The sequence below is a fragment of the Falco rusticolus genome, chromosome 3, assembly GCF_015220075.1.
Source record: "Falco rusticolus isolate bFalRus1 chromosome 3, bFalRus1.pri, whole genome shotgun sequence".
NCBI classification, from domain to species: Eukaryota; Metazoa; Chordata; class Aves; order Falconiformes; family Falconidae; genus Falco; species Falco rusticolus.
In genome coordinates this window covers 61945355-61973102 of record NC_051189.1, presented here as the reverse complement: position 1 = coordinate 61973102, position 27748 = coordinate 61945355, and the positions used below count along the sequence as shown (strand labels likewise).

Here is a 27748-nt window from a genome sequence, read left to right as displayed (position 1 = left end):
AGACATGCTCATCAGATGGTGCAGGGTCAGTGCACCAAAGGGAGAACAGTTATCTCCTACAGCTTCGTTCCAAGGTCAGCTGCGGGTGTTACTGGTAAATCTGATACACCCTGCTAGCTATCAGGGCTGAAGCCCAAACCAGGACTTCTGACTTCTTAGAACCTCAGATTTTAATCAAGGAAAATGAATACTCAGTTCCAGATTCAGCACTGCATAAGAACAGTAAGTAGTTCTTGTGATTTACACAGGAATATGTGCTTAAAGTTAAGAAATACTCCAAGTATTTACCGGTTCAAGGCAAAAGTTTTTGACCAGCTTGGCAGATTCAGCTTTCCAAAAAAAATGTACAGCAGTAGATTACCCTCTTGCAACAGTTGCCGAATCTCTGTGTGCTCACTGCTGTCCAGTTACAGGGGATGTATTTATTACATTCACAGAGAATCTATCACAACGAAGAACAACATCAGAAGAATGTTTAGGTCAGTAGTCATTTTTTTAAAACAGCAAAATTTGAATAAACAGTATTTGCAAGCATGAAGTATCACCACGATGGGATCTATATGAAGGCAGGCTGCAAAAGTTCAGTCTTCCACTTGCCTATAGAAACTCTTGTTTCTTGTACAAGCTTCTTGTAAAACAATTACAAGACCATGAGCCAAAATAAATCTTTAAGCTTGGACTAATGTGATCTTTTCAGTCGTGTTCCTTGGTTCAGCTTCTGGTTGTAGCTTGCATCCAGTTGTAGCAAGTTGCTTTTTTGTTCAGGTAAGTTTATTTTGATTCACAATCACAGGCACATCAGTCATTCCTGAACACTTTAAATCTATTCATAGCTCATTTTTACACCACAAAACATGGCAACTTCATGAAACATGGCATCTTTATGAAACATGGCATCTTTGTGCTTTACTACTGTAAAAGCTTATTAATATGAGCAAAGGATCACTGCACATTTCTAGTATGGTATTTAGTTTTAAGAAGCTTTGGTGACAATACAATTAAAACCTTTAAAAAACAAAACAAAACCACTGCAGATGTCATTAGGTAATCATGAAGCCTTTCCAGTTCTCCTAACACCAGCAGCAGGTAGTTTGTGCTCACATTGTTCTACACATATTTAGGTTTGTGATTGACTCAAAATACAATATCTAACATGAGAACACCTACATTTTACAACATTATTTGAAGGTATTTGGACATACCATTATATGAAGCATTTGCTCCACATATCAGTTCTCCAAGATTCAGTTTGCCCTGCATTATCTGCTTCTGTAAAGCAGACTTAAGACTGGGAAGCACTTAAATTTCTCATTGTTTTGTGGAAAAAGATCAGTAACTGAATATTCATTCAAATGTTAGTCCCCTGTGACAGGCACTCAGTATGATTCTCACCTCAAACTTTCAACAACCTGAAAAGATAGTCAATACAGCATCCCTTGGGTGATCGGTCACATTCACTGAACTGCTCTTCTTTACCAACAGGCACAGGTTTTCAAGCCAAGCTGACTACTGAATCTTATTCCTACACCTTTAACAGATCTCTTCAGGACTCCTGCTGTTCTCTTCCTCATCATTTGTACTACTGGCCAAAAAAAAAAAAAATATTAAAAAATCTATTTAGCAAACTTAGTATTTAAAATTATACCCTGTATATATTTCATGTCTGTAATTCATAAAGTCTTAGGAACTTCTAGTTACTTTTAAATAAGCTGATGTGAAGAAGCACTTCCAAAAGATCAAAATTGAACATTTAGCTTAATAATGCAACAAATACCATTATAAATGTTAAGCGCATGAATTACACATCACACAACTGGTGTCTCAAATTAGCTTACAAAATACAGAGATACCAGACTGCCTGCTATCAGGGCAACATTCCAATTCCTTTGTATTTCAGAGCACTGTGTTAATCTTCAAATCAGTCTAAGGTGGCTCATTTACCTGGAAAGCTTTAGTTTTACATCTCTGTAACCCTTGGAAGCAGAATGGAAGTTACATAACGGAACTAAATCAGAAAAGATAGAACAGGCTGCTGTCACTCACAGTACCTCCAGTCAAAGCTACTGCAGCAGCACTGGGAAAAGATGGCAGAACTAGCTCACTTCTGAGCTTCACTTACATCACCAGGCAGGTTTTGAAAAAAAGCTAAGATCTACAGTTGACATGGAAGAGCAGGGTTTTATCTTAATAAGAAGGTCTATGCCTTCACATCAATCTCAAGTTCTCAGCTACATTAACAAGGTGAACCATAAGCTTTTCCAGAACACTTAACTAAAGAAAACGTTTTTTTTTTTTATAAATATTTTATTAGAAAAAAATTCAACTATAATTATTCAATACACATATTTCTTTGGTCAATTTGTGAAAGTTACCTTACTTTATTTAGCTACACATATACATGAAAGGAGTTTTTCCTTAAATAAAGAATTTATATAGATAAAAGAGGAAGCTGCTGTTACTTGGTGATTACTAAACAATCCCTTTCTCCAGGGATGTTTGAAACTGCACACGCAACTTACAGAAGAATTCAAAATTGATCAGAAGAGTGCAGGTGGAAGACCACTGCCAAAAAGTAAGCGCCAAGAACTTGGTATTTTCCATTGTGAAGAAGCATCTGTGGAACTGTTGCTCTGCAAAAAAACCCCACAGTGTAATTCATTAAGTTTTAAACAGTAACAATGCTACTGTCTCTGGCACAGGTATTGAAATAATGGGCAGCATTTCAAATGTCAGTATCATTGTAGGTTGCTTTAGAAAAGAGTACTGGAACATCAAGCTGGACTAAACCTTTATACAACTCTTCCCTGCACCTGTCAAACAAGCCCCCTGCTATTTAGGTTTACTTTTTCAGGTGGGGAAATTTTAATCAAAATATATCTTTAATTTGGTGTATCCTTGGTGAACAAGGGCTAAAATGAACCCAAGCCATACATTTTTAACTTTTTTGAAATTCAGCTGAGTAACATTTTTCATGTTCCAGATTGAAGAAAAATGAAAATAACGGATGTAAAATACAAAAGCAGGAGCTCTAGATCAAACAGCACTTACTTCACTTTTAATTAGCTGAAGCCATTCATTAAGATAGTTAACAAGAGCAAATGCATCAGGGATGTTGTCCCCTTCTGAGCAGAATTTCAGAAGAACTGCCATTGGGATTCCTTTTGAACAGCTGCAACAAAAATGAGTAGGCATTTCTATTTCTTTTCTAAATCCAGAACAATTATATTTATGTATTAAGAACAACAACAATCTGCATATGGCTTGTTAAAAAAACCAAAGCCAAACAAAAAATAGAAATGTATGCATATATAGGAGAGATTTTTTTTCCTCTCTGGACTTCTTTGACTGCATTTTCACATTTCATGTTCTTTTTCTTAGTCTTGAATTTGTTCTTTGCTTTGTGAGGCAGGAATCCTAGGTCATGGAAGAGCTACTCAGGGCCTCTGTTACATACCTAGTTTGCATTTTTGTGTGGGGCATTTACACTTATCCTTTGACACAATTACTCCTTACCTTCCTGTGTACAGAAACAGCAGTTTTGGAGGCTGCACATCACTGCTTTACTCAAAAGATTCCCAACTTTCTCATTTAGATATTAAGACTGTTTATATTTTTAATTTTTTTTCCCTAGAGTCCTGGGAGGTCTTTTCTTTTGCGTCTGTATATTGTTTCCATACTGAACTCAGTACAAAGGTCAGCAAGACATCAGTTAACTCTCCTGCTTTTAGACGCAACCGTTTGGACAGGCGTCAAAAACAATAGCTAAAAAAATATAAAGGTGAATTTTCCACCTGACAAAACAAACACCTTTTGCAGAGCTAACACAGCTGTACCACAACAAGCGCATGTTACTACCCAAAATTTGAAACTCAAGACATGCATTCAGCACAGCTTTTGATGCACACACCTTTTAACAAAACCCGCACATCAGATTGTTTGCTGGCCCTGAAATCTTAATGCATTCTTAATGGATTTTTTGTTTGTTTCTTTGGTTTTGGGTGGTTTATTTGTTGGGTTTTTTTACAACTGACAATGGAACTATTTGCCACAGGAAACAGTTTTAGTTAAAGTATCACAGGTACAGGAATTTTACTACATATAAATTGTGGTTTGCTTAAAATCAGATACCAGATTAATGACAATCTTAACTGTAAAGACTTCATTATTTTCCTTTAGCCCATTTACTTACGTTTTTACAATATTTTAACTTTATGATGTAGAATTCCCTATTTTTTCCCCTCTTAATTATGGGCTTGATCTGGACTATTCCTATAAAGCCCTTTTTATGAAAAGAGGGTTTTTTCCTCTTCCTATTACATAGTGGTTTAAAAGATAATTTTACCCATGTACCAAAACTAAGACTTTTGATATCCTTCTGTGCTTATCTTTAGGCGACTCACCTCTCAGTAAACAATAGTTTTGTGATGCCACCTCCAGGAATATGTAGAATTTTTTCTGTATCATTTATTCCAGGGTAAGCTGCTACTTTTTCCATTTCTTTCCAGTTCAGCTCCTGCATAAGGCCTCCAAATGCTTTCTCCAGGTCAGGTGTAAGTAGGTAGCGTAGTGGTGTCCTAGAAACAAATCAAGAATACATTTAGTGTGACAATAAAAGACACTACCAATGTTATTACTTGTGATGGAAAAAAGCTGCAAGCATTGAGGACTTCACATCTCCAATGTACTGCACTGACATCTCCTTCCTCCTCAAATCAAGGTTAAAAAAGTTGTCTGTGGCCTCAAAACAGTACAAGCTACTCAACTTTCTGCCACAAACAGAACTAACATACCAGCTTTTTAGAGGCTCCAATAACTGGAAAGTACCAGACACATAAGTAGATAATAGGCGAACTGCTTAAAATTATTTACAAATAAAACGTGCTTTTTCTTCCTTCAGATAAGAGGTGATTAATTTAAAGTTTGTTAGGGTAAACTTGGACTTCATTGTGATACAGTATTCTAAATAAGCTCACACTGCAAATATATGCAAACTTCAGTCAAGTCTAAGCATTTTCTGAATGCGCTACCCTCACTCTTTAGTGAAACTGCTTTAAGAGAGTTATTCTGTGGTGCTGGGGTAGGGTGTTAAATCACACCTTATGACTCAGACCACATCGAATAACCATCAGACCCTCTCATTCCATTCCATGTTAGCTGGCCATTCTGCAACTGCATGCAAACATCACTGGTAACTGTATCTGGAATGTGCATGGACCTAAACATCCCTTAAAGCCCTCTGCATTTATACAGCCTGAAGATAACTGCTCTTTTGCAAAAATACTGATTTATTTTTGTTTTTGTTAAATCACCAAATATGATGTCCTCAATCAGCAAGTAATGCTTGTCTTTTAAAGGGGTAATATCTAATAAAAATACACTCTGAACCTTGCAGTTGCCTCCCAACCAAAAAACCAAACCTGATACCTTCCTATGAAAAAAGAATGACAACTTACATTAAATCTACAGATTTGACTGTATATTCAAACTACTTACTACATGCATACAACTACTACATTCAAAATATAGAATGATGAAGTGGTAAGTAACTAATATTCTAATTAACTTTTAAATCTAATCTATGACCTGTATGTTAGTAGCTAATCCCTGACAATACCTACAGACACAAGAAATTAAGAAGTTAAAACTGAGGCTCTGTTGACTGACAGTGCAGGCCTAGTGCAATTTACTTACAGTTTATTGTTTGCTTGGTACTTTTGACAGTAGTAACTAACAAAGTTCAGAGACTAATCCCGTATAACGTAATGTTTTAATAGTGTATTAAGTATTTTATGACCTATGTACACAGGCAAGTAACAACCCTGTCAAAAGTACTCAGCAGAGGGAAATATATCAGTTTGTCAAAAAGAACAGAAACATTAATTAGGTCTTTTAATGACACAAACATACCCAAGAAGTTGCTCATCATCACGCTGGTAGGCATGGCTGCTAGACAGAAGAACAACTTGGGCACATTTGCTACTTTTCACCCAAGAAAGCAGCATTTGACAGAATGGCCTGTACTTGTTCTTTATGCAAAGACAGAGAAAAAAAGTGAAAAATATAGTATCCTTAAAAAAAAAGCTAAAAGCCAACAATACTAGGTGTTACATATAATGTTTAGCAGTGATGCAAGTTCCTCTTCATATCCATTTAGCCTTCAGCTTCACATACATTTTTAAAAAAGCAGAGGACTGCTGTGGTTGTTTGCTTAATCAAAACTACACATACAATGATAAAAATTACCATTAAGACCACGTTAACTACAACACTAATACCAAGTCTGTGTGCCATTAATATCAACGGAAAAAGCTTTAGAGTAAAATGGGATGGTAGGATCACAGTTTTCCACTTTGAACTGCTAAAAACCACAGCATAAATTTTTTTCTGGCATGGTATTCTGCTTATTTTAATTATAGCCACTGTCCAGTTAATGAGTAACTCTAAATTCTTCATTTTTTACATAATGAATGCAGTCATGCAAGGTGAAGATTAGAGACGCAAAAGCTCAGCTGAAATTGAGGCTGGTCATTGCCATAAAAGATGACAAAAAATGTTATAAATACATTAGAAACAAAAGGAGGGCCAAGGGCAATCTGCATCCTTTATTGGATGTGGCAGGGAACCTTGCCACAAAGGGTGAGGAACAGGCTGAGGTACTTAATTTCTTCTTTGCCTCAGTCTTTAATAGCAAGACCAGCTTCTCTCTGGGTACTCAGCCCCCTGGGCTGGAAGACAGGGATAAGGAGGAGAAGAATGAAGTCCCCACAGCCCACGAAGAAACAGTTACTTACCTGCTGCTCCACCTAGACACACGCAAGTCTATGGGGCTGCACAGGATCCACCTGAGGGTACTGAGGGAGCTGAGAGAAGAGCTCGCCAAGCCACTCCCCATCATTTATCAACAGTCCTGGCTAACCGGTAAGGTCCCAGAAGACTGGAGGTCAGCAGCTGTGACATCCATCTTCAAGGGCAGGCAGGAGGATCCAGGGAACTACAGGCCTGCCCTTGGTGCAGGGGAAGGTTATGGAGCAGGTATCCTGAGTGCCATCACACAGCACATGCAGGACAACTGGGGAATCAGGCCCAGCCAGCATGGGGTTACGAAAGGCAGGTCCTGATGAACCTCATCTCCTTCTACAAGATGACCCACCTAGTTAACGAGGGTAAGGCTGTTGATGTTGTCTACCTGGACCTTAGCCTTCAACACAGTCTCCTACAGCGTTCTCCTGGAGAAACTGGCTTCTCATGGCTTGAACAAAGGGACTTTATGCTGGGTAAGAAGCTGCCTGGACTGCCAAGCCCAAGGAGCAGTAGTAAATGGAGTTACAGGCAGCTGGCAACCCATCACAAGTGGTGTTCCCCATGGCTCAGTATTGGGGACAGTTCTCTTGAACATCTTTATCAATGATATGGATGAGGGGATGGAGTGCGCCCTCAGTAAGTCTACAGATGACACCAAGCTGGCGGGGGGATGCTGATCTGCCTGAGGGCAGGAAGGCTCTGTAGAGAGATCTGGACAGGCTGGACTGATGGGCCGAGGCCAACTGTGTGAGGTTCAACAAGGCTCAGTGCAAGGCCCTGCGCCTGGGTCACAGCAACCCCACTCAGTGCTGCAGGCCTGGGGAAGAGCAGCTGGGAAGCTGCCTGGCAGAAAAAGGCCCTGGGGGTGCTGGTCAACAGCTGGCTGAACTTGAGCCCGCAGTGTGCCCAGGTGGCCAAGGCGGCAAACAGCATCCTGGCTTGTATCCAAAATAGTGTGGCCAGCAGGACTAGGGAAGTGATTGTCCCCCTGTACTCGACACTGCTGATGCCACATCTCAAATGCCATGTTCATTTTTGGGCCCCTCACTTCAAGAGGGATGTAGAGGTGCTGGAGCGTGTTCAGAGAAGGGCAACAAAGCTGGTGAAGGGTCTGGAGCACAAGTCTCACGAGGAGCAATTGAGGGAACTGGGTTTATCCTGGAGAAAAGGAGGCTCAGGGGGGACCATATTGCTCTCTACAACTACCTGGAAGGAGGCTGTAGGCAGGCAGGGGTAGGTCTCTTCTCTCAGATAACAAGTGACAGGACAAGAGGAATGACGTTATATCTGGGGAGGTTTAGATCGGATATTAGGAAAAAGATTTTCACTGAAAGGGTGGTAAAGCATTGTAAGAGAGGGAGGTGGTAGAATCAGCACCCCTGAAAGTCTTTAAAAAATGCGTAGATGCAGTGCTTAGGGACATGGTTTAGTGATGGACTTGGCAGTCCTGGGTTAATGTTTGGACTTGACGATCTCCAAAGTCTTTTCCAACCTAAATCATTCTATGAATCAGTTTAACATAGAACACTATGAAATAATTAAATTGGAGTGACACCAAAAATTAAGCCGTTACAATAAAAAACCCACACAAAACCAATAAATGTGAAAAAAAAAAAAAAAAAGAAAAATGGACAAAACCCAGACCATTTTGTATTTTCAAGACTGTTAATATTTAAGGACATATTTAAGTAAAATCTACTAACATAGGCGGGATGTTCTGGGGCCTGGAAAACCAAAACAACCTTCAGTGAATGCAGAAGTCAGTTTTTGTTAGCTGAAACTGTATTAACTGCAGAACACATTATAGCACAAAGTAGAAAAATATTTTGCTAGGCCACTTATATTATTTGCCAGCAGAACTATTCAAACTGAATAGTGAAGTAAGAACAACCAATGAACATACATACCTTTATAAAAGGTGATCTGATCTGCAGAACGACAAGTTTCTTTGAAGGTAACGAATACACTACAACAAGAAATAATTAAGGTTTGTATGAAGAAAGCAAAAAAGAGATCTGGGTTTAGAAAGTCTTCACTGGTCTTAATCTCATTTGTCATAAATTCAAAGGACTGAGTGAAGAAAAATATATGAAGACATTTCTCAGATTATCCTGAGATTTCTGTTATTTAATAGGGGGAAAAAAAGATGAAATGCAGTTATCAATATAGAGAAAGAAACTAAAAATTTTAAGGGGGGAGAAGGAGAAACACCACATAAGGAAAAAGGCCAACATAGGTGGGAAGGAAGGAAGAAAAGAGGATAAATATCCTTCCACACCAGAAATTCAGCTTGCATTCCAGCAGTTTACTGTAAATATACGCACACTTCATGTTACTCTGGATTAAACCCACAGAGTTTTGGCTGCGCTGTAATGTTTGAAATTCAACATTACTTACTGGTTCCACACGTCAAATTGGTTATCCAAAATTCCAATAGTAACAGTTTCTTCTGTGAAGCGTAAATACATTCTTATCTGTAAGTTACTGAACTTACTGCTGATTGTAGTTTAAACGTTATTTACACAAGCAAAATGTAACATCAACAAAAAAGTAAAAGTAACATTCTTGCACCTTATGCAGCCTGCAAATACCTTCAGCATTCAATACCCACCTTCGGCATTTATACTCAGCTCCACTGAGTTTTCTTCTGCTGTTGCATATGGATTATTTCCAACCATTGGCACCAAGCAATCAGTGTAGAAGTAACCCACTTTAGTCATGTCAAGCGTGGAAATCACCAGATCTATTGCCAGTTGACCAACATTTCCCACCGACACTGCTGGCTAAAACAGCAGAAGTTACCGAATTACAGTGTGTTTTACGGACCATATAAGATGCTCTTCAAACAGTGGAAGTTTAAATTACTTAAATTCTGGTCAAACATGATTTCTGAAAGTGGCTGCTCATCCTTTGACAATGGTTACTATTTCTTAATAGATTACCAATACAGACTTTGGTCCCTGTCCCACAAAAACCATCCTGGCCACTTCTGTGAATAATCCTGTCTCACACTAAACTTAAAAGGCTTGGAAATTTGTCTTCTCCCTGCAGATACAGAGGGATAAATTTTTGGATAGAGTAAAAAAAAAGTCACTCAAATGACTAATGCCGAGATTGGCAGGCCTCAATGACACTAACAGTAATAATGACATTACATACTAAACATTTCAATCTCAAATTGACCCATATACGAGAGCAGGTTGTTTTTCATTTTGTAAGGATGAAAATTCTAAGGGTCTGGATTCAATTCATAGGAATTACCATGGGTTATCACCAATCAGGGCAGATACTGACCTAAGATGATGGCACAGGAAGAGAAACTCAAAGAGTTTGTGTCCTTCTACAGAAATACATTACAGGCAGACAGTGGTAAAATTTTCAGTTGCTTCCCTCTAATTTATAAGCAAGTTTGCATCTATGAATTGCTGCCGCCACCAACTGTAGAAACACACCAAATTTGATGCTGGTAAGTTCACAGTGAAAGTGGACATAGAGTGTCATTACAAACTGGCTTGTCTTCAATAACCTGTTACGCCCAGACAAAAGAGAACAGCAGTGATGTGTTTCCCGCTGCAGTCAGCTGAGCCGGACTGACTTCCCGTGCAGCCTGCAGAGTCACCCCAGGCTGTGCAGCCCCCGCTGAAATGCCGTAAGGTTACCTTTAAGGAATAAAGGGACTCACTAGTAGGAAAAATAATGGTTTGCTACTTCGCAACCTGCAGTGGAACTCTTGCCCCACAGTAAACAAAGTAATCTCAGGCAGATAATTTAAATTGATTTCATACCATGTATGAAGGAGATTTAAGCACTTCTTAAATCCTAATCGGAGTTTAAATATAGCAGAAACGAGGAATTTTTAATTTAAAACATTTACATACAGCCTCTAAATGCAAAAATAAACTTTTATTCCAGCGGCAACCCACAGGCACTACAAACCTTGTAACATGACACGTGGAGCACCTGACATCTCAGAGCAATAGCATATAGCTAACATAACATAGGCACATAACAGCTTCACAGGAGCATGAAACGGGGGCTGAGGAGGTAGAAATTAACAGAAACGGGAGAGACTGCATTAAGCTTTGCAGGAACCAGCCCCGGGACGGGCCCCTGCAAATCCTCTGTTACCCGGCAGAACACCCGATAGATACACGGGCGGGCACTGCAGCCGCCAACCCAGCTCGTCTCCGCTTCACCGCGGGCAACTTCCCGGGGACGACCCCCGCGCAAGAGAGAACACCGCAGCCCTCCTTCCCCATAGGCGCAGGCGAGCCAGGGAGACAGGCCCCCGCCCGCGCCCCACAGGGCGGGGAGAAGCCCCCAGCGCCCGGGCCCCGGGCAGCGGCGGGTCCCTCTCGTCCGCTCCGGGGTGCCCCGCTGGGGCAGCGCCCCCTCAGGCCTATCGAGGGTGGGGGGGAAGCAGGAGTGCGACTTACCATAAGCAGAGTGAAGCCTTCAAATTCGGAGCTGACGGAGCCCCCGCCACGGTCGCAAGGAACAAACATACCGGCCGCGAAGGAAGGAAGGAAGGAAGGAAGCGAGGAAAGGAAGGAAGCGCGGAGAGAGGGAGGAGGAGGAGGCGGTGGCGAGCGCCGCGACCTTTCCTCAGCGGGGCGGGAGTAACGGCTGTAACCTGCCGCCTCGCGCAGCTGCCGGCGCCCATTGGGCAGGCGGTTGGGGGCGGGGCATGGCGCGCGGCCCCCCGCCCCCCCCCCGCGCCTCCTCCCGGGGCGGGAGTCGTCGCGGTTCCGTTCCGGCCCTGCCGCCATGTCGCTGCCGCCGGAGAAAGCCTCCGAGCTGAAGCAGATCATCCACCAGCAGCTGGTCAAGGTGGGGCTGTCTCCGCGGTAAAGCGCCTTCCCCTACCAGGGGAAGCGGGACCCGGCCGGGCTTGGCTGCTTCCCGTGTCGGTGGTGCGGGCCCCCGGCCCTTGGCGACAGCTGTGCCCGCTGAGGCGGTGGCAGGGCAGGCGGTGTGCTCGCTCCGCGCCATCGTCCTGCTTTGGTTTCCCTGCTTCAGCCGGCTGGGATGGTTTCCGGGAGCCGTTCGGCCTCACTGACGTTTGCGTCCCCTTCCAGGAGGGCCAGCGGCCCTTGGCGCTCTCGGCTACCGCAGCCCTGGCTTGCGGCCTTTTACCCGCCGCCTCCGCTGCTCGCCCTCGTCTCTCCCCTGAGCTACGGCGAGATGGAGCTGAGGCTGCCTCCGCCCCCGGCTCCTTCCCTCTCTCTCCGTGTCGCTGTCCCGTCCAGGGTAGGCCGCGGACAGCAGCGGTGCCAGCCGAGGGGGGAAGCCGGGGGTGAGGCCCGGGGCTGGGCGGCGGACTCGGCTCGGCATCCTGTGGCTGAGGCCTTTGCCTTTTTTTCTTTTTTCTTTTTTTTTCTCCTTGTTTTTTGAGCGAGGTGCTTGGGCTGGATCTTGAACTGCCTGGCGAATAAACACAAATGCTTTAACTCTTATATCGCTAAGTATCTCACGTCCCGGTGGCTGTGGCCTTAACATCCTTCAAGTGTTACAAACCCACGCCGTTTCACAGCCGAGGTGAAGGACAGAAATTCTCTGATCTCCCTTTGAGCACAGGCAAAGCTTGTAATGGATATTTACTGCTTTTGTGCCTGGCCTACACGTATATATAGATGTACCTTTTCCCTTAAAAAATGAGAAACTTTTATCCAGAGCCTGAATTTTGAGGGAGACGAAACTGACCGTTTTATAATTGATGGATTTGCAGGCCTTTTTGTAAGGAGGGAAGTTCAAGGCAGGGGATGCTGTCAAGAGCAGTGAAAATGCTCAGGTTTGGTATGGTCGTGATGTTTTAATCTGGTAGAACTGCTTTGGTGAGGTAGTGACTTATTTGATTAGTTCTGAAAGGTTTAATATTTTGGTGTACTTATTTCTGTGTTCCTAGGAGCATACCCTTAGTCTTACAGAGTGACTGTTTAGTCATAGATGCTACCATATAAAGAGCTTCTATTTGTATGAATTTTCTTTCAGATGGATGTCCATGGCAGGATAAGAGAAGTTCTTGCTGAGACTATACGTGAAGAGTTAGCACCTGAGCATCAGCAGTTATCCACAGAAGATCTGATAAAAGCCTTAAGACAACGAGGAATCATTGATGATGTCATGAAGGAACTTAAATTTGTAACTGTAAGTAGCTTTTAAAGAGTGAAAATATTTTTGCTTATTCCTCTTACTGACTGTTTTAACAAAGTGTAAGCTTGCTGCTTTTTAAGGTTTGTAATGGCTTTACTAATTTGTGACATAATAGGAGCAGAACAGCTTAATGCATATGCTGAAATTGGTTTAGTTGTAATACTACATTGAAAGTGAAAGTATTTGTTTAGTTTCATTACATCTTAAGGACTAAAAGGGAGCATACCTGGGGAAAGGTCTTCCATTGAAACGGAGGATTCTTTAATTTTTGAAGACTGCAGTAAGAGTACTGTTGCATCCCTTGACGCCTTAAAAAGTCTTTAATTGTAATTCCAGGATGTGAATGAAAAGGTGAGGACTTCAGCTCCAAAACCAGCGACACATTTTGTTGACAGAGAACCACCGCTTTTGAAAAAAAGTATGTTGCCTCCTTATTTTAATATTTGGATCATAGTTTTGAGAGAAATTTGAAGTCTGTGATTTTTGAACTTTGAATTACTAATCCAGTATGAACTAGTGTAAAGGTGGATGTTTTTCTTGCTTAACTAGAGGAAGTAAATTCATAGAAGCAGGAGAAATTGAGTGTTGCATAAAATGTGACTTTAAAAAAAATATTGATTTGTTTTACATTAAGATAACTTCCAATACATTTTAAAATCACTTTCTCCTAAGCATCTATTTCAAAAAAGTTTGTTTTTTATAATTTCCTGTTAGTTAACTGATATTTGACATACTTCCTAAGGTCTGTTTGTAGTCTCTTCATTTTTATTGCTGCGCTTTACAGCTAACATTGACCCAACACGGAGGTATCTTTACCTTCAGGTTTTGGGTGGAAAAGCTTTTCTGGAACATCTTCAGGAACCGGAGCCTCTGCCTGGCCAAATCTGTTCTACCTTCACTTTGTGTTTACATTTTCGAAATCAGCGCTTCCGTTCTAAACCTGTACCTTGCGCCTGTGAGCCAGATTTTCATGATGGTTTTTTACTTGAAGTACACAAGGATATCCTAGGTAAGGAATATTGTGGGTTTAAAGCTGATGTTCTCAGATTTTTTTTCTGACTTCAGTTATTCTGAAATATGTTTCGTAGTATTTAATGGCTTTCTTTCCTATTTTTAACGTGTTTTCCTAAGAGAACTAATTACTGTCTTAGGTGATACCACTTATAGATCTTTCTCCACTCTTGCCTCTTCTTTTGCTCCTTTTCCACTCTAAAATAACTTTTAAATTTGACCAACTTTATCCATAATCAACAGTGAGATCATAGTCTCAGAGATGGTAAGAGATGCTATGGTGGCTGTGAGTTTCATGAACTTTGTGCTGACAAGTGAGGAAGGGAGATGCAAATTTGTCATTGCATGGAAGGAAAAACTTCAGTGTGAGTTCAGTTTGCCTACCAGCTGGCAGAAACCTGCAGAAGAGTCAGTCATCCGCAGCCTGTGTTACTGTTCTTCTGTTGGTACCAAGGGAACATGGTAGGAGCTAAGTATGTTGTGAGAAGACTTCTGAATCTTGTGTGAATCCTGTAGAACTCCGGGGTAGCTTATGGAACATCAGTGAACAGAGAGAAAGACAAGTTGGACTTGGGGAAGGGAGTGAATATACCACAAATTCATGAGCGGCAGAATTAATAAAACTTGTTTTTCCTTGGAGCGTTTTATATCATAGGTTCAAGCCTAACTACAGAGAAAGTTGTTTCCTAAATACCGATATATAGTATATATATGGACCTGATGCATTCCAACTTATTAAAAGAATATTTTTCAATTGCTTTTAGTTAATGGTGCTCTAATATTCTTTATTTTCTTAAATGCTAATTCCATTTTGTATTTTTGTGCAGTTGAACACTGAGGTACTTGACTATAGGAATCTTTTTATCTCCTCTGTAAATTAACTAATATTTCTGTAGCTCTTTCCTAAACTGAGTTTGGTTTTTAAAATGGGATCATTGTTTACACTTCTGGATGCAAGATTTTTTTTAAATGAATGCATTTGGTATGCAATGAATGTAAATGCATACCTGTTTTTTGATTTTGAGGAGGACTTGGGATGGTAATATATTCATGCTATCTTATCTTGTTTAATAATGGCAGGTGATGGAAGTAAAATGGCGGATGCAACCACTATGTTATCTGTATGTGATCCAGTGCATATGGTTCTGGTCAAAACAGACACATTTGGTGAGACAACACTAGTAGCATCCTATTTCTTGGAGTGGCGATCTGTCTTGGCTGCAGAGAATGGTGTAACAAATGTTGCTGTTGAACTCCAGGGTGTAGGTAAGGATAAATAATAAGGCTGTAATGATGACTTAAAATATTGGGTACTGAGTTTCTTATAAGTTTAAAGCAGTATTTATGATGTAGTTTATTTTAGTTAAACTCATAGATTACTATAAGGTATACTTAGAAAATGCCTAAGAGGCTAATGCTCAGATTTTTCTGTTACCAAAATACTAGAAATGTGTATTCCAGATCCTGTGGTAATAATGGTCCCCATGTGGGAAATCCCACTATTATTTTTCTGCAAAGTCTGGAGAAGTTATCAAAAACAAACAAACCAAACAAAAATCAACCAAATAATCTCCAGCAATAGATTGGACCGGTGCACTGAAGAGTAAAGTCCACTTGTGTCCCTTTCATAGCAAACTGGCAGCTGCTAGAGAAAGTCATCTCTGTTGTGCTGCCATTTATTCCAGTAGCTGGAAGCATGTTTTCTGACAAGAGGATTGAATAGCTCTTTTTTTGGTGCTTAGCACTTACACAAAAATACGCATGTATACTATCACTTGCCTTACACCACATTTTAGGAGTTCCAACCTAAGTTTTTAGGATATTATAGTTTAGTGGATAAAGACTAGATGTAGGACTTGATCTATCATGATTTCCTACGCTAGCAATCCCAGAGTTTGGTCAGCTAGTAGCTGCTGGGTCATTTGAGTATTTTTTGTCACAGTTTCTCTACCTTTTAGGTAGGTCAGCAGTTCTTGATAGTTCCAAAAGAGATTAAATTATACCTTCAAAATATTTTGAAGATTGGATACACTACGTAAGTTATTCCTGATTTTTATCACTATTGCCTGCTTTTTTGGGCAGTCGTGATTTGGTGCAGTGTTTTATCCAGTGAACACAAATCTAGTAAGCATATTTGCAAATATGTTTATTGGCTTCATTTCCTTCTGGAAATGCTGGTGTTGGCAAAACTTTAGTAAGCAGTTTGGGTTTGTATAGTCTCTCTAATGGAGAGCTTTTTATTTATAATGACTTGGAAATGTGTAACAAATAAATTGAGTTTAATACTCAAATGTGTGATGGAGGAGTTAAATCTAATTATCATTAGCTTTTTTTCCAAGTAATAAACTATCAATCCAGTAAATCCAGGGCTTTTTCTCTTCTGAAGTCTTGTCATTGTACAAAATGCATCAAGAACATCAAAGCATGCTGCCATCTCAAGTAGACAAACTACTATATGAGGCTTGGTTTTGCTTGTGTTGCTTATAGTCCCATCTCTATTGTTTCGTAGTGCTTCTTGTTCTTTATGTGATTTCAGATTTTCAGCATTGTGCAACAACATTAGGTTTATGGGATTTTGTGGTAGGTTGGTTTGTTGTTTTGGTTTTCTTAAGTTGATTAATCCATTTGTATGGCACTTGGGGTCCCTCATAATAAACTGTATCTTGGGGAAGATGAAATTCACTGATTTCCAACTTCTTAAATTTGAGCTACACGTGTAATAAGTAGGAATAGGCACTTTTACAGTGTGTGACACTCGTACTCTATTTTAGATGCCTATTCTAGATGTTTCTAGAATGACATTCATCTCGTATGTCCCAGTACTGGCTGCAAAGAGGGCCTTGGATAATTATCTTAGATTTAGATGTCTGCTTTTTTGGCCAGATGATGCTTTCTTACAGCCTCATTTGAGTTTGAAAATTAAATAAAGACACTTACTTTGCGTATTTTTAAGATATTTGCGTGTGTGTGATTATATAGCCAAGATGTTTATTTTAATTATTTGCTCCTTCCTGGCTGAAATGTCCTTAGTAAATTGAATTTGAGAGAACTGATTGAAATTTATTTTGGTTCAAAGGTACAGAATCGAAGGTTTCTGTTGGTGTTTTAAACATCAGAATGGAAATGTATCCACAGCTTAGTAAGACATTATCTCCAGAAATAATTAATACTCAAGTAAGTTAATTTCCGGGAGGGTTGACTTATTCTTTTATTGGGGGAAGGGGAAGGCTCAGTATAGAACTACTTGTAGATGTTGAGGGCTGTGCGTTTTTGAATGTTTGATAACATCTTTTTTTCCATTCAATTTAAATATAGTTAACTTTTAAAAAATCTGTTTATACTGAACATTACTTGAAATTTTACTTCAGTATTTTTTCTAATTACTTAGAAAAATAAAGATGCAGTATACCTAATTCTTCAGGTAGTGTATGTTTTCTTGCTCTCCCATTTGAAACAATAATTTCAAGTCAGCTGTTCTGCCTGGTAAGCCAGTAAATGTTGGCCTGAATGTGTGTGCGGATGTTCTGCACATCAAAAACTGAGCAGACCTGTACAGAAGTGTGTCATTTAAGATGAACACTACTTCAGTCAAGCTTGATATATGAGCCTACAAAGAAGAAATGTAACTCGACATTTTTGTTCATTGGATTTTCGTGTAAAACATGCTATTCTTCAGCATTTGCATGGCACACTTTAAATATTAAGCTTTATTTTACATATGCCAGGATTTGTTGTTGATGTGCTTATTGATGATGGGGATGTTTTTCCTATTTGGAGTTAATAAGTATGTGATTGATTATGTTTTTCTTACAGTTTGCTTTGGAACGTCAGAAAACAGCAGAAAAAGAACGGTTATTTCTTGTGTATGCTAAACAGTGGTGGAGAGAATACCTGCAGATTAGGCCTACACACAACGTAAGGCTGGTAAAGATTTTTGCACAGGTTTGTAATTTTTACAAATAGACATCCTTTCTTTATGTTCCCTTTTTATTTCTTGATTTATTTTGAAGTTAATGTGTACATAGGATCTGTATAGATTTATGACATGGTTACATTCAGGTCAGGACTACATGCGGTGTATCATGCAAAAAATGAAATTTGTTAGGATTGAACTTCTGTTTCTGTATTGAAGATGAACAGCATGTTGCAGACAGGGGGTTACTCCAGCCACCTCTGATGTACAAGGTGATAAAGCCTGTTCAGTCTGTTTCTTTGATTACTCACAAAGGGCAAAGACTTAAATGATCTGTGCAAACTATTTCAAACAAACTTTATACCAGATAAAACAGTTAAAAGAAGTGGACTTACTAGATCTGTTTAGAGCAGGTGCTCTGTATGGTCTGTAAAACAATCTGTCCGGTTAATATCACGTGATAGCTATGGACATAAGTATTGATAGCTTCGGACATAAGTATTGTAGGCTAATAAATTACTGTGTCAGTTGCTTCTTGTTAACTGTCCCTCAGAAAAAGGAATGATATGATCCTTGCATTTTCCATGGTATGAATTTAGCTTGTGTAGTAGCAATTGTCATAGCACAGATAAAGTACAGTAGCTTATTATTTCAAAGTAACATCCTGAAGTTATCTATGCCTAGTCTTTTTCTTCAGTGAAGTAACAACTTCCATTCTGGCTGTGCTGTGGGCGTTAAGTAGTGATGTGAACTTCCAAATCCTAGCCAGCAGCTGAGCCCCCCACCCAGTTACTCACTCAGTCCACCTCAGTGGAATGGGGGAGAGAATAGAAAGGGCAAAAGCAAGGAAAAAGCCATGGGTTGAGATAAAGATGGTTTAGTAATTAAAGGAAAGAAAAAAAGGAAGAGTGAGGAAAAAAGTAATGCAAAGACAGTCACTCGCCACCAGCAGGCTGATGCTCAGCTTGTCTTCAAGCAGGGTCAGGTTTAGAAAAAGTCTGTTGCCCACCCCCACCAGTTTTATTGCTGAATGTAATACTATATGGCATAGAATATCCCTTTGGTCAGTTCAGGTCAGCTGTCCTGGCTGTGTCCCCTCCCAGCCTTTTGGCCATCCCAAACCTATTCCATGTGGGGACAGAATGAGAAACAGAGAAGGCCCTGACACTGTGCATGCACTGCTCAGCAACAGCTAACACACTGGTGTGTTATCAACACTCTTGTGGTCACAGATCTAAAACACAGCACCATAGGGGCTGCTATGAAGAAAATTAACTCTATTTCAACCAGACCCAATACAAAGCCTTAAGTGTTTCAGAGCAGGATATATAGAGAAACAAATACATAATTAAATAGGGAATTCGAGAACTGGGAGTTTGGTTGGGGACATGAGGTGAAAATGGGACTTACCCTATTTTGAAAATAAAGCAATGTATGAATTAATAGTATCCTACTTTCTGCACCTAGAAAGCTACAGTAGTGTTAGAAAAAAGGTTGGAGGGGAAGAGTTTGTCAATAGGATTAGGGGACTAAGTTCTTTGTTACAGACTAATGTAGAAACTGGTAGCTCTCAGAACGCTATAGGAACTAGGCTTTCTGCTAGTTCAGTACCTATAGAGAGCTTATCTTGAGTCTCCCGCTGGCCATAGCAAATGTTAGTAAAGCTGCGCGAAATGTCCTTTCTTATTTATGGAAATAGAAATGAGATTATTAGAATTGTTTTTAATTTAGTTATTGTCCATTTTCATGTGTAATGCAGAAGCATGCATTATACACATAAAGCTATATTGAACAGTGAATCCTGCCAGTGATTTTTTTGATTGCTTTCAAGCTGTGAAATAATTTTCAACAGGATTCCAGTCAGCTTCAAATAAATGCTGCTTTTCTTGCACCAGCCTGCTGAAAAAGCATTACAAAACCTCAGTGGGGATAATATGTGACTACAGTAAAAATGCGAGACCATAATTACCTGAAGTTGCAGGCATTTTAAAAGGCTTTGATCTCTTTTTAAAATATATGAATAGAAAAGTACTGATTCAGCCCAGTGAGGAAGAGTTCTATACTTCTTGAAATAGTTCTAATAGTTGCTAATCACAATATTTCCCTGCAGCATGTAATAAATCATACCTTTTCCAGTCATCTTTTTTTTTCATTTTTCCAAGAATCTAGAAATTCTTCATATTATTATTGTCTTAATTTATGGTAATCTAGTTACTTCGTTGTGAGTAAGTTTTATTGCTTTTCAGTGTTATGACCAGAGACAGGGTATTTGAATTCAGAAGTAGACGCTTTCTAAATTCTAACATCAGCTGCTGCGTATTTAATGTTTTGTGGGGGAGTTGTTTTTTGAGTTTGTTGTGGGTTTTGGTGTGTCTGTATTTTTTCGTTGGTTGTTGGGAGTTTTCTTGGGGTTTTTTTGTTCCTTGGCAATAATGTGGAAATTGATAGCAGGTGGAGCACGAACAGTTCTTCACCCATTTAAGAAAATAATTGCAGCCTGTGCTGCTCCAGGTGTTTGAACATTTATTCTGAAATGTCCTATAAGTGACAGAGCCAGCAGAAAAACATAACTGTAATGTCTCTAAATGAGTTGCCTTAATGGTTTTGTGTCTTAATTCTACAAGTATTTTTGCATCTTAGTATTTATAAGTGATATTTATTTCAGGAAGAATAAATCCCGTTGCAAAAAAAGACAGTCCAAGTTAAGATGAATCTTTTGTGATATTTGCATGGCTGGCAAATAAGCATATTTTACATGTTCAGGATGAAAATGGAGTAAACCGTCCAGTATGTTCATATGTCAGACCACTTCGAGCGGGCCGGTTACTTGACACACCTAGGCAAGCAGCGCGATTTGTCAGTGTCCTGGGTTATGAAAGAGCTCCTGTCATTGGAGGAGGTGGTGGCAAACAAGAACAGTGGTGCACCCTTCTTGCTTTTTTATGTAGAAACAAGGTATGTGAAAATAGTCCTTGTGTGACACAATAGAGTTGGTACCACATTCTAACAGAAGTCAGTCATTTAAAACAGGCTGCAAGTACATGAATTAAATTGGATTTGGATAATTCTGTTAAAATAATTTAAGATCTTTCTAAAGAGAAATAGATGTTAAATAGTAGACAGGAGGGCTTTGGAGCTAACTTCCTTTACTGCTGTTGTTGGGGTCTCTTTGTCAATACATTTGTTTGACAGATGAACTTCCTTTTCTTTGCTTTTCTAAGAGCCCATATAATTCAGTGAATCCCTGCTGGTGTGCAGGATGCGAGTTTAAATTACGGACTAATCCAGGAATGGTTGAAAAGTGGTTGAAAAGTCTCTTTTGCTGGTATTTTTTGGTTGGGTTTTTTCTTTTGCTGGTTTTTTTTTTTTGTTTTTGTTTTTTTTGGTTAGAGGGGCTAAAATACACTGACAGTCTTTACATTCCGTTTTTGCAAGGTAGGGATTTGCACTAAAAGTTTCAGCCTAGTTCTTGGTGATCTGACACTTGTATTACATAACTATAATAAATGAAACAAATTGTAACTGATTCAGTATTATAGCTCTTCTGTTGTATGAATAAAAGTAATAGTGATCCCTTTTAATACCTCTTTGGAGTGGTGTATTGCTTTTCATTACCACTGAGATACTTCTGCATTCAAAAATAATGTCACTGATATTTGTATTAAAAAGATGTGGTGGTCTTGGCAACAGGAGCTGTATCCCAGTTTTCGGACCTGTCTCAAAGACTATACAGAACAGGCATTAGTTCTTGTCTCTGAATACCGTATCATGCATACGTAGCATATAAAAGCACCACTGGCTACCCACTGGCTTTCAGATGGAGATGATGATAGCAGCTTTGAGCTTGAGGACCATTATGTTTGGAGGCACAGAGAAAGGGTTTCCTCCAAGGCAGAAGTGGAAAGTTGTATAGAAAACAGCTGTATTTAGCACCTGAGACACCAGCTGGACCATTTTATTTTTCTTGTGGAAAATGGTGTGGCATTATTAAATGAACACAAGCTCACTAGAAACTTGTTCAAACCTAGTTTTCTGCATACTTCCCTTGTATACTGTGGCATGGGAAGATTTTGTTGTCTGTGTAAAGAATAGATACATCCAACAACACTGAATTTTACATTTTCTACATTCTGAATAGTATTTGAGAGAGCCTTACTCTTCTGCTTAGTATTATGAAGGCTTCATTGCATGAGCAATTTTTGCTCTTGCTTTAGAACTAACATTTGTGAAGAACTTGAGAGACAAGGAATATTAGACATCGCATTTGGGAATTGTTTTCTGTGAATTATCAATGGTGGTAATGTATTTATGAAAGAAATGTTTTTCTGACTGAAGGGAAAAGCACTACACATGACTGAGCTGGTTTATAGTTAGATCTGTGGGAGGTCGTTTTATCTTTGTTTAATTCCTGAACTTTGACAACACATTCAACACAGTGAAATAACAATAGAATTACATTTTACTAAGTGACTAAATTTCCTGTGTGAAAATATCATGTCATTTTTAGTATTACCTCAGGTATTTGCTTTATACGTGTTTTTATGTTTAATTAGAATATTGCTTTTGTGTTTGTGGGTTGATAGATTCTGGGTTTGGATTACTTGAAGATACTGTTATAAGAAGTGTTTTCCAGTATTGTATACTATATTTGAATAAAAATTATAAATAGTCTATCGTTAGAACATAACATTTTAGACCGACTTATTCTATTACAGAAAACTAAAACTTGTCAAGTTTAAACCTTAAAATCCTGACTTCTGATACGTAAACAGGAGGGAAACATGACTTGTTAAATAATGGTTAGAGAAGTACCACAGTTTCCTTTCTTTAAGATTTATCCATGCCTGATACTCAAACCAACTTACTGATGTTTACTGTCTAGGGTGACTGTGAAGATCATGCTAACCTTCTGTGCAGTCTTCTTCTTGGGTTTGGATTGGAAGCCTTTGTGTGCGTTGGAACAAAAGCAAAAGGAGTCCCCCACACTTGGGTAATGACTTATGGAACTGATGGAACAATTACTTTTTGGGAGAGCTTAACAGGACATAGGTGTGTAAAAGCAATATAAGAAAGCTGAACAATCCGTATTGAAATTTGTGTGGGATATTTTTGTTGTTGCTTTTTTTGTTTTTATCTTTATACTCTGTCATATAATCCAGGTAACTTCTGTCTTTGAATCTTTTTTTTTTTCTGTGTACTACTTTTATTTGGAAAATAACTGATTCAGTGTGAGGTGAAATATTTCAACAGTTTCTAATGGCCTCAAGGGTTTTCAGTGGCTTTAATACCATATAGTAACCGTTTTGTGTCTTATGACAGCTGATTGCCATTGACGTGGTATCATGTGTTTATTGCTGCCATCATGTGTAAAGAAGCAGATGAAATCTGACATGTTTGTTTAGCAACCCATATTTTATTCCTCATTTCATCTGTGAAATCAGTGTTACATTACTTCTTTCCCCTGCAGAAATCTCTGCAAGTTTTCCGAGATTCACAGAATCACACAATAGTCAGGGTTGGAAGGCACCCCTGGAGATCACCCAGTCCAACCCCCTGCGAAAGCAGGGTCACCTACAGCAGATTGCACAGGATCGTGTCCAGGCGGGTTTTGAATGTCTCCAGAGAAGGAGACTCCACAGCCTCTCTGGGCAGCCTGTGCCCCTGCTCTGTCACCCTCAGGGTAAAGAAGTTCTTCCTCATATTCAGATGGAGCTGCCTGTGCTGCAGTTTGTGCCCGTTGCCCCTTGTCCTGTTGCTGGGCACCGCTGAAAAGAGCCTGGGCTCGTCCTCTTGACATTTGCCCTTAAACTATTTGTAGCTATTTGTAGGACCCCCTCTCAGCCTTCTCTCCTCCAGGCTAAAAACAGGCCCATCTCTCTCAGCCTGTCCTCACAAGGGAGAAGGTCCAGTCCCCTAATGATCTTCACAGCCCTCCCCTGGGCGCTCCCCGGTGGTTCCCTGTCTCTCCTGAACTGGGGAGCCCAGCCCTGGACACAGCGCTCCAGGTGCGGCCTCAGCAGGGCAGAGCAGAGGGGCAGGATCACCTCCCTCCACCTGCCGGCCACGTTCCTCCCGATGCCCCCCAGGCCCCCATGGCACCCCCTTTGCTGAACTGCATTCGGTCCCCCCCACCCAGCTCTCCAGCCTGCCCAGGCCTCGCTGAACGGCAGCGCAGCCGCTGGGGTACCAGCCGCTCCTGCCAGGGCTGTGTCACCGCCAGCCTTGCTGAGGGCTCTGCCCCTTCACCCAGGGCGCTGGGGAGCCCGTTGGACAGGGCTGGGCCCAGCGCTGAGCCCTGGGGAACCCGCCAGCTACAGGCCTCCAGCTGGGCTCTGCGCTGCTGGTCACAGCCCCTGAGCTCTGCCATCAGCCAGCTCTCGATCCGCCTCACTGTCCCCTCATCCAGCCCGCACGGCCTGAGCTGACCTCCAGGGCTGTTATGGGAGACAGTGTCAGAAGCCTTGCTGCGGTCAAGGTGGGCAACGTCCACCGCTCTGCCCTCATCTACCCAGCCAGTCGTTCCATCATGGAAGGCCATCAGGTTGGTCAGGCATGATTTCCCCTTGGTGAATCAATGTTGACTGCTCCTGATAACCTTCTTCTCCATATGCTTCGAGATGACCTCCAGGATGAGCTGGCGCATCGCGGTTCCAGGGATGGAGGGCAGGTTGACCAGCCTGTAGTTTCCCGGGTCCTCCTCCTTGCCCTTCTTGAAGACTGTAGTGACACTGGCTTTCCTCCAGTCCTCGGGCACCTCTCGTGTTCTCCACAACCTTTCAAAGATGATGGGAGAGTGGCTTGGCAATAACATCTGCCAGCTCCCTCAGCACTATGGGGTGCATCCCATTAGGGCCCATGATGACTCACTCACTTGAGTAATTTTAGAAGGGCACATGTAGTTATTCTGTATTCTAAAGCTTCTGTTAGAGCCAGTGTTGAAAAGAAGCAATTTCGTGTATCCCATGATCAGCATTTGAAGATTTGTATCTCCAAATGTAATGAGTAGTGGGGCAACTGTATGGGTATGTTGTTATAGTTGCAAAATTTAATTGCTGTGGAGTATCTGCTTGACTAATCAGTTTATTCTTTTGGATTTAAAGAGAAAAATTGATGTATTGTTTCATTGTATGCTGGGCCTCTAAAATGTGTTTAATTACTTTTCTGTAAATAAATGAATGCCATGGGGGGGAGGAGTTAACAAATTTTGCTTATATTTTTGAAGGAAAAAATGCCTTATATCTGTCCCATCTAATTATTTTTACCTTGTCTTGAAATAAGGTGTATTAATAAGAAATTGAATATTTTTGATTAGGTACATCCACAGATCTATCAACCCTGATGACCCTCCACTAGTTGAACAACCCAAGCCGCTGTATCCTTATCGCACAATAGGTTGTATCTTCAACCATCAGAAGTTCTTTGGAAATTGTCAGCCCTCTGATGCTGTGGAGGTCTGTGTGTTTGACCTGCATGATGAATCTAAATGGAAACCCATGAGTGGAGAAGCAATAAAATCTGTATGTCCCCCTGGAACAGTGTCTTCGGTTCCCCCTTTTCCTCCTCTGTGTGCTTCCACAATAGATGCTGCAGTAACAAGCAACGAGATAGAAGTGCAGCTGAGAATACTGGTCTCTGAACACAGAAAGGTAATACTGTTTAAAGATTGTCATTGAATGTGTGTTTGTACTGTATACTTGTTTTGGCTAGCCATTTGTTAGTTCACATACCTAATTCTTTGCAATGTGTTTTCCATCAGCTTTTGAAGTAATGTGGTACCTAAAAAGTGAAATCATTGAAAAATTGTTTGGAAAGACTGTACTGAGCTAGTTTATATGTCATACTTCTATTTGCAGTGGTATTTCGTAGCCTCATGTGTGGGCTCTTCCCCCCACCCTGCCTTTGCCTCTCCTTCTAGGTCTGTGATCTTCAGCCTACTGCAGAGTACCTATGAGTGGTCTGTGAAAATGCTAGGAAGATCAGATCTGGTTGTTAGTAGGTTTTGCCTCTCCATCACAAATGGGTTTGGTCCCTAGATAAAAGCAGGCTTTAAGCCTTCATGCTCTTGCTCTGACTTCTTTACAGAATCAGAACTTCTAGAAGTTAGTGTTGTCCTTTGTCAGGATTTTTGCAAGACGTAATGTGCCAGAAATTATTCTTTTGTGCTGGATAAGAGGGAGATGGTATTTTAAAACCCCTTATAGCTTATGTCTATTTTTAATGGGGATTTTTGCGGGTTTTTGTTTTTATCTTCCAACCCAATGCTCAACCTTTGGGGTGGCAAGTAATTCTCAGAATTTGGATCTCATGCAGCATTGAATGTGTACATGGTAGATTTTTCTCCTTCTTTGTATTTTTGAGATGGTAGGAGGAGAAGGTGCATGTATATGTGTCATGTGTTTTGAGGAGCTGTTGCACATCGTTTTTTCAGGAGTGGGTTTCCATGGGAGATCTTAGAAAAATATGAGGTGAATCATGATTGATCTTTCCCAGATTTTTGTTGTGTATTTAGGCACCATCTTCTTGCATTTTATGTAGAGATACTTTAGGTAAAACATCTGGTTCCAACTCTGCTGGTCACGTTTTAGTCTAGTAGTCTAACTTCATTTCTTGCTAAATGTTTGTATTTTGTTGGTGGTGTTTGATTCTTCCTGTTGATGTGTGAGTCAATATACAAATCTTGCTGCTTCGTGGGTTCACTTCCATTATCTACAAATTAAAGATTTGTAATGGGTTTATTTGAATCTGTACAGCGTGCAAGCTTAGTCTTACCATGATGTTCATTCTGCACAGTTGTCATCATTCTGTCACTTGCCTCACAGGATCTTGGCCTTTCTACTGTCTGGGATGACCATCTGTCCTATCTGTTGTCACCAGCATTAGCAGCTTATGAGCTTGAACGCACAACAGGTATTTCTGCAGGAAATGAAGAGTTTCAAGATGCGGTAAGAAGAGCAGTACCTGACGGTCACACATTTAAAGGGTTTCCTATCCATTTTGTATACAGAAATGCCAGAAGAGCATTTGCCACGTGTCTTCGGTAAGTTTAAATGTAAAGATATATAGATATATATGTTAAAACCAAATAGTAATACTTAATTATGAATTGCAACTCAGGTTTTTGATAATGAAATTTAAAGAAAATTAATTTCCTTAAGTTAGAACTAGAAGAATTGTATGGTATATGTAAGAGGTCGTGGGGTACTGAGCTTTTATGTTGCATTGGTGAGTTAAGTGACGGTAGACTTTTCATGGGTTAAATGAAAGAACAATATAGAACAATTATTATTATTTGTAATGACAGACTCATGACACTCATTTAAGTGTCAGTCACATTAAAATTGCACGTAACCGAAAATTTTAATAATAGCTTAGTAATATCTTTTACTCTTGTTTTTCTTTTTGTCATATAGGTCTCCTTTTTGTGAAGAAATAATCTGTTGTAGGGGAGATCAAGTGCGACTTGCAGTTCGTGTACGAGTGTTTACATACCCTGAATCTGCATGTGCTGTCTGGATCATGTTTGCTTGTAAATACCGGTCTGTCCTGTGACAAAAAAAAAAAAAAAAAAACAAACCCAAAAAAACCCCACAACCCACCAATAACCAAAACCCCCTGTAATCATTCATACCTTTTTTGATCTGCAAAATAACATATGTGGGTATAAAATTATGCAATTTAAAAGTAGTATTGTATTTCATAGAAATAACACTGATTTTGAATACCACGTGTGTGTATTGAAGAGGATTTTTTACATGGTAAATGATTGTATTTATAAAGAGAATTTATTTTTAATAAAAGTTACTTTTAATACTCGGAGGAATGTGGGTCAAGTTACTAAAATGTTTGCATAAAATGCTAGCTTCTCTTCTG

At 40.1% G+C, this 27748-nt stretch overlaps 2 protein-coding genes across 5 annotated transcripts; one reads left to right on the top strand and one right to left on the bottom strand.

The window, feature by feature from the left end:
• Nucleotides 1-474: 474 nt before the first annotated feature.
• Nucleotides 475-11422, bottom strand: PSMG2 (proteasome assembly chaperone 2). 4 transcript variants are annotated; one of them, XM_037379510.1, is made up of 8 exons: nt 11238-11412; nt 9413-9584; nt 8709-8767; nt 5908-6026; nt 4401-4574; nt 3049-3169; nt 2520-2630; nt 475-1582 (listed from the first exon to the last, which is right to left on the bottom strand). In XM_037379510.1, the coding sequence occupies exons 1-7, from the start codon at nt 11304-11306 to the stop codon at nt 2538-2540; spliced, it is 807 nt and encodes a 268-aa protein (XP_037235407.1). In that variant the 5' UTR covers nt 11307-11412; the 3' UTR covers nt 475-1582; nt 2520-2537. The 4 variants fall into 4 exon arrangements, with proteins under 4 accessions (XP_037235407.1, XP_037235408.1, XP_037235409.1 ...); XM_037379511.1 differs by having other exon boundaries at nt 475-1579; XM_037379512.1 differs by lacking the exon at nt 475-1582 and adding an exon at nt 10096-10239 and having other exon boundaries at nt 2346-2630; nt 11238-11326.
• Nucleotides 11423-11507: 85 nt separating this feature from the next.
• On the top strand, nt 11508-27489 carry CEP76 (centrosomal protein 76). Its single transcript, XM_037379509.1, has 12 exons — nt 11508-11631; nt 12793-12948; nt 13291-13372; nt 13739-13963; nt 15046-15231; nt 17042-17139; nt 17779-17907; nt 20642-20833; nt 22761-22927; nt 25191-25524; nt 26698-26915; nt 27289-27489. The coding sequence occupies exons 1-12, from the start codon at nt 11569-11571 to the stop codon at nt 27425-27427; spliced, it is 1989 nt and encodes a 662-aa protein (XP_037235406.1). The 5' UTR covers nt 11508-11568; the 3' UTR covers nt 27428-27489.
• Nucleotides 27490-27748: the final 259 nt, after the last annotated feature.